This window comes from Vombatus ursinus, unplaced genomic scaffold, assembly GCF_900497805.2.
Source record: "Vombatus ursinus unplaced genomic scaffold, bare-nosed wombat genome assembly UNPS02010219.1, whole genome shotgun sequence".
In the NCBI taxonomy this organism is placed as follows: Eukaryota; Metazoa; Chordata; class Mammalia; order Diprotodontia; family Vombatidae; genus Vombatus; species Vombatus ursinus.
In genome coordinates, this window is record NW_020949997.1 from 1,364,894 (window position 1) to 1,378,638 (window position 13,745).

A 13,745-nucleotide genomic window follows, 5' to 3' on the forward strand; every position below is an offset into this window, starting at 1 on the left:
CATGGAGTCAAGGAGACTAACCATTGCAGTAGTCCAAGTATGGGAAGTGATGAGGGCCTGTGGCAGGGTGGTGACAAGTGTTAGAAAGAAGGAGATATAGAATAATATTATGAAGGTGGAATGGGGAGTGAATTTAGGCTAATTCAGGAGGTAGTGGCTTCTTCACTGAAAGTCTTCATCTCCAAGGCTAGTTGACTACTTGTTTGGTATTTTGTGAAAAGTCCTTCAGGTATGGCTTAAAACAGTCTCTGAAGTCCTTCTCAATTCTGAAATTTTTTAATTAGGTGACATCTGAAGGTCCCATTCCAGTTCTAAATTTTTTGACACTATTAAGATTCATTTCTTGCCCTCATAGGGCTTCATGACCTCCTCTTGCTTTTGTCTAAGCTGATTCCCATCTTTTAATTTATTCTCCTACTGAAATCCCTCCTTTCATCATTTTAATTGCCCTTGCCCTTCCTTTTGGACATTCAGTTGTTAGGAATTTCAAACAGTACTGTAGACAATGATTCACAATTTTATTATTAGGAAATAGAAAGGGAAGTGGAAGGTGCAGGTATGTGAACTTCTCTAGAAAATGTAGCAATTCATGGATTGCTGCTTAGGGGTGTAGTACCTCCAGTCAAAAACAATTCATACTGTCATCCAATGATTTAGAGTTCTGGCCTTACCTTACCAAAGGTAGGGCTCCTGGGCAAATCTGATGGCAGCAGGGGAGAATGGTGAGATATACTGCCTTCACCTGTCTTAACTACTGACCGTTCCTTCAGTTGTTTGTAGCCCTATGTCAAGTTCAATGTTCAAATTCATGAGTGGGGCTGGGTCACGTGGCCTCCTGCTTTTGCTACAATCCTCCCTTGAGAACTTCTGAATTATAGGCAGTTATTCTGAAGACTTGCTGCAGTAAGCTTTCTGAAAACATTTAATGTTTGTTTGTTTTTTTTGGGGGGGAGCAATCAGGGTTAAGTGACTTGCCCAGTCACACACAGCTAATAAGTCCGGATTAGAATTTAGGTCCTCTTGACTCCAGGGCAGGTGTTCTATCCACTGCACCACCTACCTCACCCCAGATGTTTAATTTTAATCTCAAAACTTAAGGAATAAGAATGGAACAGGTTGAAAGTAGATGAAAAGGAAAACTCAACTGCAGGAATTAAAATAATACATATATTTAAACATAGGCAGATTTTAATTCAAATATTTTCTACCAACTTCTTTATAGATTTCTGAGAAAACCAAAGTCAGATGGCAGCTTAATTTTCCAGCATCTGATCAGACTTAAATTTTATTAATAGTTATCTAGAGAAACTTAACACTAGACATGGCGTAGCTCTCCTTTGTAGTGGAAGAAAAACACCATACACAAAACAAGGCACCAACAACAACACAGACACTTGAGATGACACAATTTCTTTCAAGTCAATAAAACCACACTTGACAAAACAGCTGACTCAAGATGATTTAGGATGGAAATACATCTGCCATCTATTTTGCATTGTTTAATGACCATGACTTGAACATTACAAAGAATATTAAAGTGTTACACAGATGTACAAAAGTGTAGAGCATCTTTCCCCAACAGTAAAAGACAGATGCTCTGTAGTGGAACCTGTGCATTAACAGCACTCTAAGGATCAGCAAAAGATACATTACAGACACCGTTATGTTACATGGTGCGACTTTATTTTATGGGACATGAATAGTAATAGTGCACTTGAACCCAGGAGTCACATTCAAATATATCAAGAGTACAATCCAAATACCTGGCTAATGAGGAAATACATTTAAAGTAAATTGTGCAAGTACAACATTTTTATTATAAATGGCATTAGGTGTACAAGGATTCTAAGTAATGAAGTCTAGCATGTATTTGTGTTGAGCAGTAATTCTCCCAGGATGCATATAGCTTGAACCAGAAGCAAACGTTGTTATGGCTAGACAGACACAGGCCTTATTACACTGAGGAATTGGGTTGTTTCAAATCTCCATATACCATTCTTTGGATTTGCAAAGAGTCATATATAAGATTTTTGTTCACTCTAAAAGCCCATCAGAAATCACTTCTCAGGATAGTACAGAATTTGTAGTGAATACCATTTTCCTCCACACAGAGAAAAAGAAACTAAATATTTCATAAATGTTTCATTTTGAGGGAGGGATGGTTCTATTTCCTAAATAGGAACTTAGAGTAATGAGTATAGAGTTCAAGAACCTGAAATGTTTCAAAGGACTGTTTTTGGGTCATGTGGGCTGGTATGTATTTTATGAAGACTGCAAGGCCTTACTGATGAGAACAGAGGTGAAAAGAGTTTTTTATGAAGGAAGAAAAAAAATGATAGACTATGAATACCAATTTTTTATTAGTTCAGTTATACTGAGGGCAAAACCAGTCTTCCCACTATTTGATATTTGGTAAGATGGAGAATTACACAAAAACAGGACCAAGGAAATATCTTGAAAAACCAGCTATCAGCAAAAGTAGACAAAATCACTTTAGGTGTACTTCAAATGGACAAAGGAAGGAGGAAAAAAACCCCAAATCTGAGTGATCTCGACACAAAGGGCTCAGACAGTTCAGATGTGCTGAGTGGCCTTCTTGTCACAGGCCTCATGTTGCCAGAGCAAGGGACAAACTATTTTAACAACAACCAGCTCACTTTTGGTCCAGAAGACAGCGAGAATGAGTCCAGTCTGCTAGATAAGGAATAAGCATTTTGCTTCCTTGTAGCATCCATTCAGTAAAACTGAAAAGTTTTCATTTTAGGCGATTAAAAGGACTTATTCAACTTTTCCTCAAATGGTTTCATGGGCATTTATGTGACAAAATAGAGACAGTTACTCTTTCCTTATACAAAAGAAGTCAACAGACTTCCAAATTCCAACACATTTCATCACCTAAACTGAAGTCAATTGAGACTCATATATTCTCATTAATCTAAACCTCAGAGTTCAAAGATTTATTATAAAAGAAATCTCCCCAACGTAAGCTTATGAACAAATATAAAAACTAGCATTGTTCATCTAAATTACTTTTAAAACTTAAGAATGAACTGAAATTAGAAGTTATTTAATATCGCTAATTTTTAATTTGGCAACAAAGTTTACAGTTTTAGCATGACTGCTTCAAATGGATTCTGCGAAGGCAAAAAGCTCATTTTGACACACAAATACTATATATGATGGCTTTTGCCATGAAAAAATTTTTAGTTCTAGTTTAGCCAACCCTATGTTTTCCAAATCTATGTAAATATCTGCTAATTACAAATGACAATAATGGACTCAGTAATGTCACAGAGAAGTTCTCTCTCTTGGAAAATCATAAGGAAAAGTTGATAAAAAATCAGGATTTGGAGAACCTACGAACTGGGGAATAGTGATTACAAGTAGAAATTATTCAGGTGGAGGACAGGTTAAAGGATCCTTTTTGTGTTCTACTGGAAGCTAGTGATTACACATTTGCTTTTTATGTTCCTTTCATATGCTTTTAAACACAACTAAAAATATAAACCAGCACCTTCAATATAGATGACTAATGAAGGTGTCCGTTACACATGAAAACACCTCATGTGATTATCAGTCTAGATGAGAAACAGACAGCCTTGTTAAGTATAATCCCCTAAGCCTAAGGCTTCTATCTAAAAAGTCTTAAAAAAAAAAACCCACTAATATCTCACAAGAACATTCTAACAGGTTCAACCCTTTTGCTTTTTCTTTTAGTCAAGTCAGAGGTAATTTATTATTTTATAGTATTTTTTCACATAGCCGGAGGACACTTCAATTGGTTCTAACTTGCCCTAAATTGCTCTCAGATTTTGATATTTCTATCTGCAAATGCGTACTAACAATACACAAATCATACAATAGCATAACAGTCCTCATATGCTAGCACCTGTTTTCAGGAAGAGAAAGAAGGAGCAGATTTTATGTTCCTTACTATCATAGAACTCTGGCTCACACATTCTTTATACTTGCTCACCAGGGATGATTGACAAGCCATGCTCCTATCACTTTAACCTAGTAATGAACAGCCCCTATACCTGTCTATGTAGTTCCTGTGGACCACATGTTGTGTTAACCATTTTTACGGAGTCACTAAGAAATCTTCTGATGCTCTCCCTTCTACTTCCTAAGTGAATTGGAGGTGAAAAAAGTCTTCTACTTTGAAAGAAAAAGTTAGGTTTAGATGTATTTGGAAAGTAGCAGCTCATTCTCAGGACTCGAAGTTTTCCTCCTTTCTCTGCCTTCCAAATTTTATATACATACACACATATACCGTACATAACTAGCTCTAGTCTATTTATGTACAGATCTCAATTCCCTTCCTTGCCTTAGTCGTTTAATGAGGCCTATTATGCCCCAAGGTTCACAGCTATAGCCAGAGAAGTCAGCCATTCTAAAATATCTATAAGGGACTTCTCAATAAAGATAGTTTTTCATATTACTGCTAACCAGCCAGGGGAAGGAATAAAAAGAGTAGAAACTTTTAAAGTGGTAGGATCACATTTTTGAAGGAGGTGGGGAGAAGCAGCATGTATTTGCCAGTTTCTAGGGTCACTGTGGTCACGTATTTACATTCAGGAATGGAGAGCAAAAAGTTTATCCTTTTCCACAACATACAGTAGCACTAAATTGGGTTATGTTTCAGCACTCTACACTAAAATGATTATATGTATAGGTGTTACAATGAATTGGTATTAAAGCCTAATCTTTCACAGTATACTCTTAAAAAGTAGTAAGTACCAATAATTTTGCTAAACAAAATTAACTTTGAAAAAACTTGGCAACAAATTTTCTGGAACTGACCAGAAGAAAAAACTGAAACCAGAATAAAAAGTCATGCTTTTGTGTAACATTTGAAAATCGTTTAATCTACTAAGTTTCTGAAATTTAAAATGTGGTACTACATCACGATAACATAGTTTGTTCTTCCTTAAATCACATTTGTCTAACATAGAACATGGACAAGTTAGCATAGTCAAGACAAAAATGCACTGTGATAAAAATCACAAAAAAGTTGTAACCTCAGTATTAGTCAAGTCTTATTCTTAAAAAAAAAAAAAAAAAAAAGGCAAAAACCAGTGCAATGAGAACATCAGACAAGGGCAGTGCATCTCTGGTTAAAGTTAACCATTTTTTTACAATGTAAATTATGACCTCTTCCAAATGATATTTTTCCTTTCTGGCCCTCATATGTTATGTTCACTTCTAGAAAATACGGCCAAGAAACTTAAAACAAACAAACAAAAAATGTCAATATTGCACATTCTTCCAACTCTGATTTAGTGTTCACTCTTCAACAAATTTAATTCTTAAGAGAAATCCCATCAGATTATCTGGCTTCTCTTTCAAAGGCAACTGTCCTATAACAATGAAATGATGACATTACTGTATTTATTATCTCTTTCCTTTCTTGATAAACTGAATGTAGAATAAATTTAGCTTTGTCATTCTGAATTACGCCAAACAGAAAGTACAAACCCATTTTACTAAACAAAGGCCATTTGAAAAAACGCATTAAACAAAAAATGCCTTGATTTGCCACTTCAGGTTTGAGAACCCATGTTTTTGCATACAGAAGTCTGACATCAACGCCAAAAACCCAAGGAAAAAAAAAAGCCAGAAAATCTTTTAATTAGATGGACTTTTGTCATTGTCCACAACTGGCCATCCATATACGATTTAAATTAAAATGGATAAGCTTAAGTTTACACTTAAGTGTAAGTTGTCTATAATATGAATGGCATCAAACATGCCACCACTTTAATGCCAACTAAAATGACTATCACCCTCCTCTTTTCCCCAAAGTGAAGCAGCCTTAGAGGCCTTATTTAAGGTAAATAATGGTTGTAGACTTCATCAGTGAAGTGTTGAGAAATCTATTACATCAGATCAGTCCCACCATTTAAACATATTCCAAGCTTCAGTGTAAAGATGAACCATAGGAAAACCGGAGAAAGAGACTAAGGGGAAGGAAAGAGATGGAGAAGGCTCCAATGGTATGGCCATCAAGGGATATCTTAGGGGCTTTCTTGCATCCCATCTTCTGTTTCCAGCTCTGCCAATTGCCTTCTAAGGGTATTTACTTTTGCCTGTAATTCCTTGTTATATTCAATGATATTAGTCATTTCTTCATAGGCTTCATCCAGATACTTAGAGGATCTGTTCCATCGTAGGAATACACCTATTGAAACCAGAAGGGGGAAAGAAACAATGAATTAACATTACATTTATAGAATAATAGTACCTAATCTTTCTCTTCTACATAGGTTTATACCTCCATAATCCCAAAGTGAGGATTATCTAATTGTTTATTAAAGAGCTACAGATAAGGTGACACTATAATTTCCCATATTATATGTCAGTGACTGACAAGGATTCATTATGATTCATTAAAACACTCAGATATATCATTGGTCTAAAGCATTCTTCTATAAATGCCTAGTGTTAAATGGCTGTGGCATATGCAAATTGCACAAATTGCATGAAACTACATTAAAAAAATTTTCAAGTATAGGTAGTATTTCACTTTTGATATTAACTGAAACAGTAATATTTTTGTGCTTTTTTATGCATTTGTATACCATTTTACAGTTTACAAAGTACTCTGCATATATTTCATTTGATCTCCACAGTAACCACATTAAATAAGCATTATTAGCTCCATTATATAAATAAACTTGAGTTGGAGAAACTGAATGACTTGCTCACATGGCTAGTGCTAGAAATAGAAACCAATGTCATCTGACCACTCTATTTTTCTACCTGTGGAGAATATCCAAGTCAAATGGACACTTATCAATTAAGCTATTATAGGCTCAAACTCCATGTGGGCCAGTTTATTTTGATTTACTACATAGCCACAGACAATTCCTCTAACTAAGCTGTGCTACTAGACACAAGCCTGGGTATTACAGGCACAGAGTTAGCTGAGGGATGCATATAAGTGGCTTCACCATTCTCAAATCAAAAGATAGCACATAATAAAAAAGAGAGATAGCATATCTGAATAGGAATAAAATAGATTTGAAAAATAAGAACAATTTACCTTCCCATAACTGAAGACTCTGTGGAGCAACTGAAGGCCAGATGACAAGGCTATTGGCTTCAAAAAGAGGATTAATGAACTTGCTCAGTTCACTGGGTCTGTTGACCCAGGACCACAGAGACATGGTTTTCTGCTGTAGTTTCAATTTACACCTGATAAAGAAAGAAAATCATTGCTGACCAAGTGAAAGTGTGCAATTTAAATAATTTTATTTAATGAGCCTTTCATGTAATGTTGGGACAACATCCCCTCTGTGCAAGCTAAGACATATAAACTAAGCCACTAAACTTTCAAAGAAATTCCTGTAGAATGTTATTACCTAGTAAATTAAACGAACTCAATTTGAATTAACACAGAGATACTGGTTTATAGGCAATCTCTTTTGGTAGGCAGACTAAAAGTACATTCAAGGTAGGTCATGTTGGGGATTCTACTTAAACCCATTCAAAGAATTTTGTTCCCTTTACCTCTTCACTAGGTTTAGGGCAGTATAAAAAATTTAAATTGGTGAGTAACAAAAAACTTCCAATATTTCCTGTTGCTAAGAATCTTGAAACTTAAGGACAAAGCAGTGCACATTACATGAAAATAGTCAAACTTCACTTTTGTAATTGTAATACTGCAAGATCCTTAATTACCCAAGAAAAGTTCAATTATGTTCACTATTCCCTATTTATGAAGAAGGTAAAGTAGTTTACTATTATTTTGGGAAGGTTTTACAAACATGAAAGGCCCCTGGTTAATTCTAAAAATAACCATAAAAACAAGCTGCCACAATACTTTTTATTCCCTGGTTAGCCTAAGATTTTACTATAAAGTGGCCTTTTCTCCTTAAAGTCCTTGTATAGTTAGTTTTTAAACACTGTGGACAATAACTAAACTCTATACTAGAGCTAAACAGGTGACAATTACATAATTTTGAGTTATGAGAATGCTATGTGGTCACTAACCATTTAAATTCTTACATGCTTAGGTCTCTCCATTCTATATTTGAGTGGCACGACAAAGGTACCCTACCTAATAATAAAGACCAAAACAAATTAGACAGAGTTCAAGATCTTAAACATGATTAATTAAGAAATACAGAGAAAGGCCTTCACACTCTCAGATTTTCAATTGTTGGTTTTAAATATTTGCCACACTAACTTGTGTACTGACCCCTTGACCTATGAGGGGTATGTCTGTACCCTTATATTTTTACATTCCATAGGACAAAGGTTATAACCACCAATGCCATTTGTGTCTTCTTCCATCAAAATGCAGTAGACAGCTGTTTGGGTAGTAGAAAATAAAAACAGAGAGCTAAACAACCAGTGGTCTTGGCTTTGCCACTAACTAGCAAATCATACAATCTCTCTGGGCTTCAGTTTCTTCCTCTGTAAAATTAATGAGTCTGATTAGATGATCTCTAAGGTCTTCCAGATCTAATATTCTATGGTTTCTAATTAAGGTGTGGCAGAAGTGGCAGCAGAGAGGAAGAACTGAGAAGGGGGAAAAGAAAATAAAAGTAAGTCAAATACCACACAGGAAAGAGCTCCAACCTCAAGAGCAAGGGCAAGGGCAAGGCAGCCAATTAACTGCATCTCCAAAGGGGCTCAGACTATATTTTCTTTTTTAGGGAATATGCAGGGTCCCCAGCTCAGCTCCCAATTCTCTGCCACTCAGGGTCAGGGAAATTCCAAGAACAGGCTAGAACCAATTTCCTACTCCTAATGCAGTGGACCAGTATTATTTTATATGGGTCTGAAAAAAGGCCTCACTTTCTCCCAAAATTTGGCTTACACAGACAAAAAAAAAATCTGATTTTGGTTTCCTGGGATATGGAAGGCAGTTTCCAAATTAGGAGAAAAACAAACAAGTGAAATACTGGGGAGGGTAAATGCTGCCATTCTTGTAAGTTTTCAGCTTCATATATAATATCATTATGAATGGGAAACTGGAGTTTTAACAGGAATACTGAGTAGCCAGAGTCACTAAGGGCAAAATGAAAAGGCCCATAAGGTCTACTTGGAATGAAGTATGATAGACAATACACTGCTGTCAACAATTTATCCCCTGCGCCTCTTGGAGTGAGCAAGGCTTTTTAAACTGACATGTTTTTTGAATCACATTATTTAATGGTATTTTAAAAAAATTAAAATAACAATAAGAACAAACAAAAAAAAAGATGTTCAGTTGTAATGGAAGTCCAGAATGGAGGATTACTTGCTGCAAAATAGAATTTCAGGTGCTTCCTTGGAGTCAATTGACAGGATTTTCTCATTTTATAATTTCTCTCCATCTAGTCTATCTACTCCCGGGGAGCTGGCCCCTTGTTCTTTTGCTGTTGCTCAGTTACATCCTACTCTTGGTGACCCTATTTTGGGGTTTTCTTGGCAAAGATACCGGAGTGGTTTGCCATGTCTTTTTCCAGGTCATTTTACAGATGAGGAAACAGAGGCAAACAGGGTTAAGTGACTTGCCGAGGGTCACACAGCCACACAGCTAGTAAGAGTCTGAGGTCAGATATGACTCAGTTAGATGAGTCTTCCTGACTTCAGGTTCTGCTTTATCTACTATGCCACCTAGCTGCCCCATCCCCTTGTTAAGGAAAAGCCTAATTTAAAAAGTTTGGGGCAGCTAGGTGGTGCAGTGGATAGAGCTCCAGCCTTGGAGTCAGGAGGATCTGAGTTCAAATCCAGCCTCAGACACTTGACACTTACTAGCTGTGTGACCCTGGGCAAATCACTTAACCCCCAACTGCCTCACCAAAAAGAAAAAAAAATTCAGCTTCCTTGTACGGCTGGGGTTTTTGTTCTTGAGCCTTAAGTTCTCCTTGTCCACAGAGGTTTCTCAATCTGCTTGGGTGTCCAATTTTGCCATCCCTTACCCTGCCTCTATCACTAACTACTTCTACTCCCTGCCCATATATTTTATACTTACTGTCCTCTGGTAAAAGGTGTCTATCTACTCTAAAAATCATGAGTCTAAGGACAGTTACTCCATCCCAGTCATCCATCTGTACTTCTGAGAAAAACAAACTCAACAGCTGAAGGAAAAGACTCATACCCCTGCCCTCCAACATCTATTGTATATAAATGATAAAACATAAGAAAAACATTCAAACATGGACTTTTATACAGGTTTCTTGTGAATGCAGGTATTACACCAGATTATTTGATCAGTAGACTTTGCTGCATTCATATCAGCAAAGCCATGTTAACATAGTGATGTCATTTAGTCAATAATCATTTATTAAGTGCCCCCTGTGTGCCAGGAATTGTGCTAAGCACTAGTAATATAAAGGCAAAAACAAAGGTCTCTGCTCTCAATGGGCTGACATTTTATTATCCTGTTCACTTTAAAGGAAGAAATTGAGGCTCAAGAAGTGATAGATTAGTGGCTGGGCTCTCTCACAAAAACATGGAATGTCAGAGTTGGAAGGGACCATAGAGATAATGCTTCATCTTAGAGTAGAAAATGGGCCCAGGGAGAGGCAGGGGCTTGCCCCACAGTGCAATGTAGTTAGCACTAGAATGACTAAGAATCTTCATCATTCCCTAGATGTGAGATTCCAAGCAAATTATTTTACCTCCCCAGGCCTCAGTGTCCTTTGTAAAATAAGTGCACTGGATTAAATGCTCTCTAAGGTTACACCTGTCACTAAACTCTATATTTCTAATATAAGCTGCTGGTATGACATGTAGACAGTCTTGTTATATAGAATTAGGTGTTATAATGACATTCATTAAAATATGACTTTAGCAATACTAACAGTTCCAACAGTAATCTCTTACTACCACGAATGAAGGCAACTATTCCTAGAAAATCAACTTGAAATGGAAAATGGGTAACTAGTCCTATTTCATTAATTTAAAAAAACTGTGCTTAGCACAATGTCTGGCACATAGTAGGCACTTAATAAATGCTTTTCTCTTCCCTCACTTCTATGACCTGAGGAAAGTTTTACAAAATAGTAGTTTTGAGTCATTAATGCAAAAGGACATTGTTAGCTCCACTACCCCACCCATATAAAATTTTGAACTAGTTCTTCAACATGCCTAAAAATCAACCAGTCTCGTCCTACTTCCACAATACCATTAAGAGAAACCTGGGAATAAAACACCTGTAGCAGCCACTTACATGGAACGTGAACATGTTCAAACACTAAGGGGACATTCTTGCTAAATCAAGCATATAAAAAACTTGTAGATTAAGTAGCAATTCATTAAGCCAAGTACCTAAAGAGACCATAAGACCTTTCTGCAGAACTCATCAAATGGTTCTAAGGTTTGCACTAAAACTGGATTAAGAGAGCTAGATCTATGAAAGGAAAATCATAACTAAAGAATCTGTCAATACAATACTCGAAAAATAAATAATGCATTATCATCTGTTTGTAGCTAAAGATAAACTGTTAAAAAGTTTTTTTAAAAGACTAAATTGTTTTGTATTGATACAATTAAATGGAAATGGCTATCAAAAAACATATCACATTTTGCCTTTAGACAAACTCAGACAACCTGAGGTTCACATTTACTGAGAAGGTTAATTTGGAGCTGTGGAAACAAACAGAAACTTTGGAGTCAGAAGACTTGAGTTCAAGGCCTGGCTTGGGCAATTACCAGTTGTATTACTTTGGGTAAGTGTGTTAAACTCTCCTGGCTTCAGTTTCTTCATCTACAAAATGGGAATATCACAGTGCTATTATCAGAAAAGTACTTTGTAAACCATAAAACGCTACATAAATGTTAGTATTATCATGAGAAATTTCTCTATATAATACTTGTAAAGATCATTCCACTGTGCATCTTTTAAACAAACCTATGGATTTAGTAGTTGTTAGGCTTGTGAGATGGGATAGCTATGGTGGTGTCCAATATATTAATAGACTTGTTCTGCTTGGCCCAAGAGGCCAGAAGAGCACTGGTTTGAAGTTTGGAAGTAGATTTTGTCTTGATGTAAGGAGAAATTTCTTAATAATCAGAGTTATCTAAAAGTGGAAAAGCTCACTAGATATGAGGTACCTTCCAATTCTGAGGGTCTGACTAAGGGAGACCAATCTTTAAAAATGGCAATGTTAGAGAACTCAAGAATTCAAACCCACTCATGGGATCCCAAGTGTGTCTGCCAATTAAAGCAAAGGACTTGAGAATATACACTCCCACAGGACATGTCATTTTGGTGTTCTAGGATGTAGCATGTTTTGTAACAAACGATTATGTATAGGATAATTACTTGAATTCACAGTGATAACTTGAAAACAAAAAGGAGACAGAGCTTAGTCTTTGTATCTTGGGGACTACAAAGCATGTAAGATGGGCTGCTGCCATGAACAGAGATATGTGCTTACCTTTCACTTTCATTGTTGCCCAAGAACGTCCCAAATTGTGAAGCATAAGAGTGCTCAAAGAGCAAGATGAGGAAGTGTTCATTAAATTCAAAGGAGCAAGGGAACTGGCGCAGGATTTGCCACACGCAGTCTAAGAAAAGAAAAAATACAGGTGCTTCCCACTTCTGCTTACTGTTGGAGTAGGCCGACTGAGCACAGCGCTGCTGGAAGGGGTGGCCTGCCTAGAAGTAAAGAATAATGCAAAGCCCCACAGTGAGAACATTAGAGGGCAGTTGTTACTGTCACGTCTGTCACAGCTGCGATGAGATGCCTGTTAATAACACACAGAGCAAACTCAGAGGGGAAACCTTTCCAGAAAGGTTTTTTTTAAAGAACCAGAAGGTTCTTTCAATGAGAAAGTCCGCCTCCTTAGCAGAGACTACACTACTGATAAAAAGGCCCCAACTGTCTGTTGTATAGGTAAAGCAATTCTTCTTGACAGAAGGTTGGGGGCATCAGATTTTGTCAATTTCTTAGTTTAAAACTGATGTTTCCTCCCAACCATCCAAAATCAAAAAGGATGCCCTTCAAACACCTCCCAACCATCCAAAATCAAGGAAGTGTTGGAAGATGCTGTCATCTACAATAAATTCAATGGAACAGGAGCACATCCCATGACAATAAGCTGAAATGAGTAGGTCTGAAGTACTTTTTATGAGAACATGTTTAAAACACCAGCTAGGGGGTTATTACCCAAGGCAAATGAATGCAGAAGGCCTTGTTCTTAGTTTACCATTACGCCTCAAATTCCAAGAATTATAAAACTTAAGAGATAAAAAGAGAAAAAGACTATTACCCTTATAGGTAAAAGAAAAAAAATGACTGCCATCTCCCTTTTATATTTCCTTCCATGGAAGGCCAGCTATAAGCTCTGCTTTTCCTTAGACACTCTAAGTTTCAGGTCATTTCTGATAACCAAACCTGTCACTATGGCTAAGGAATAAACCCAAGTTCATGAAGAGATGTGGCCATGTTATTTTAGTTTGGTTTCAGAGTGGGACCATATATCAAATAGCAAAATTGTGGGAGTTGTTTTCCCATTCGTCCAAAGCAGTATATCTGCTTCCAAGGAACCATGATGTTCTGGATAGTTAATGTGACCCAGGAGTCTGTGAAAAAAATAACACTTTCCCCCCCTCTCAAATACTAAACATGAAATGATGTATGCAACATTGCCAAGTGTTACATTTTTTTTTAAACATGAAAACAGAATTATTTTATTCTGTTCAGCTCCAACATTTTTCCAAACCTTCTTTATCCAAAGGTATCCCATACTCTCAAGACCAACACTCAAAAGAGCCCTTTACAAACTCAAGTATTGTGTGGCCT

General features: G+C 36.7%; 1 protein-coding gene across 1 annotated transcript in view; it reads right to left on the minus strand.

Annotated features, from left to right (window-relative positions):
• Nucleotides 1-1,173: 1,173 nt before the first annotated feature.
• Nucleotides 1,174-13,745, minus strand: part of MTMR9 (myotubularin related protein 9) — a 45,785-nt gene continuing 33,213 nt past the window's right edge. The window contains exons 8-10 of the mRNA XM_027853870.1: nucleotides 12,378-12,598; nucleotides 7,046-7,197; nucleotides 1,174-6,181 (exon numbers count right to left, since the gene is read on the minus strand). Of these exons, the coding sequence (XP_027709671.1) occupies nucleotides 6,018-6,181; nucleotides 7,046-7,197; nucleotides 12,378-12,598 (537 nt within the window). The 3' untranslated portion in view covers nucleotides 1,174-6,017. The remainder of the gene's footprint in view (nucleotides 6,182-7,045; nucleotides 7,198-12,377; nucleotides 12,599-13,745) is intronic.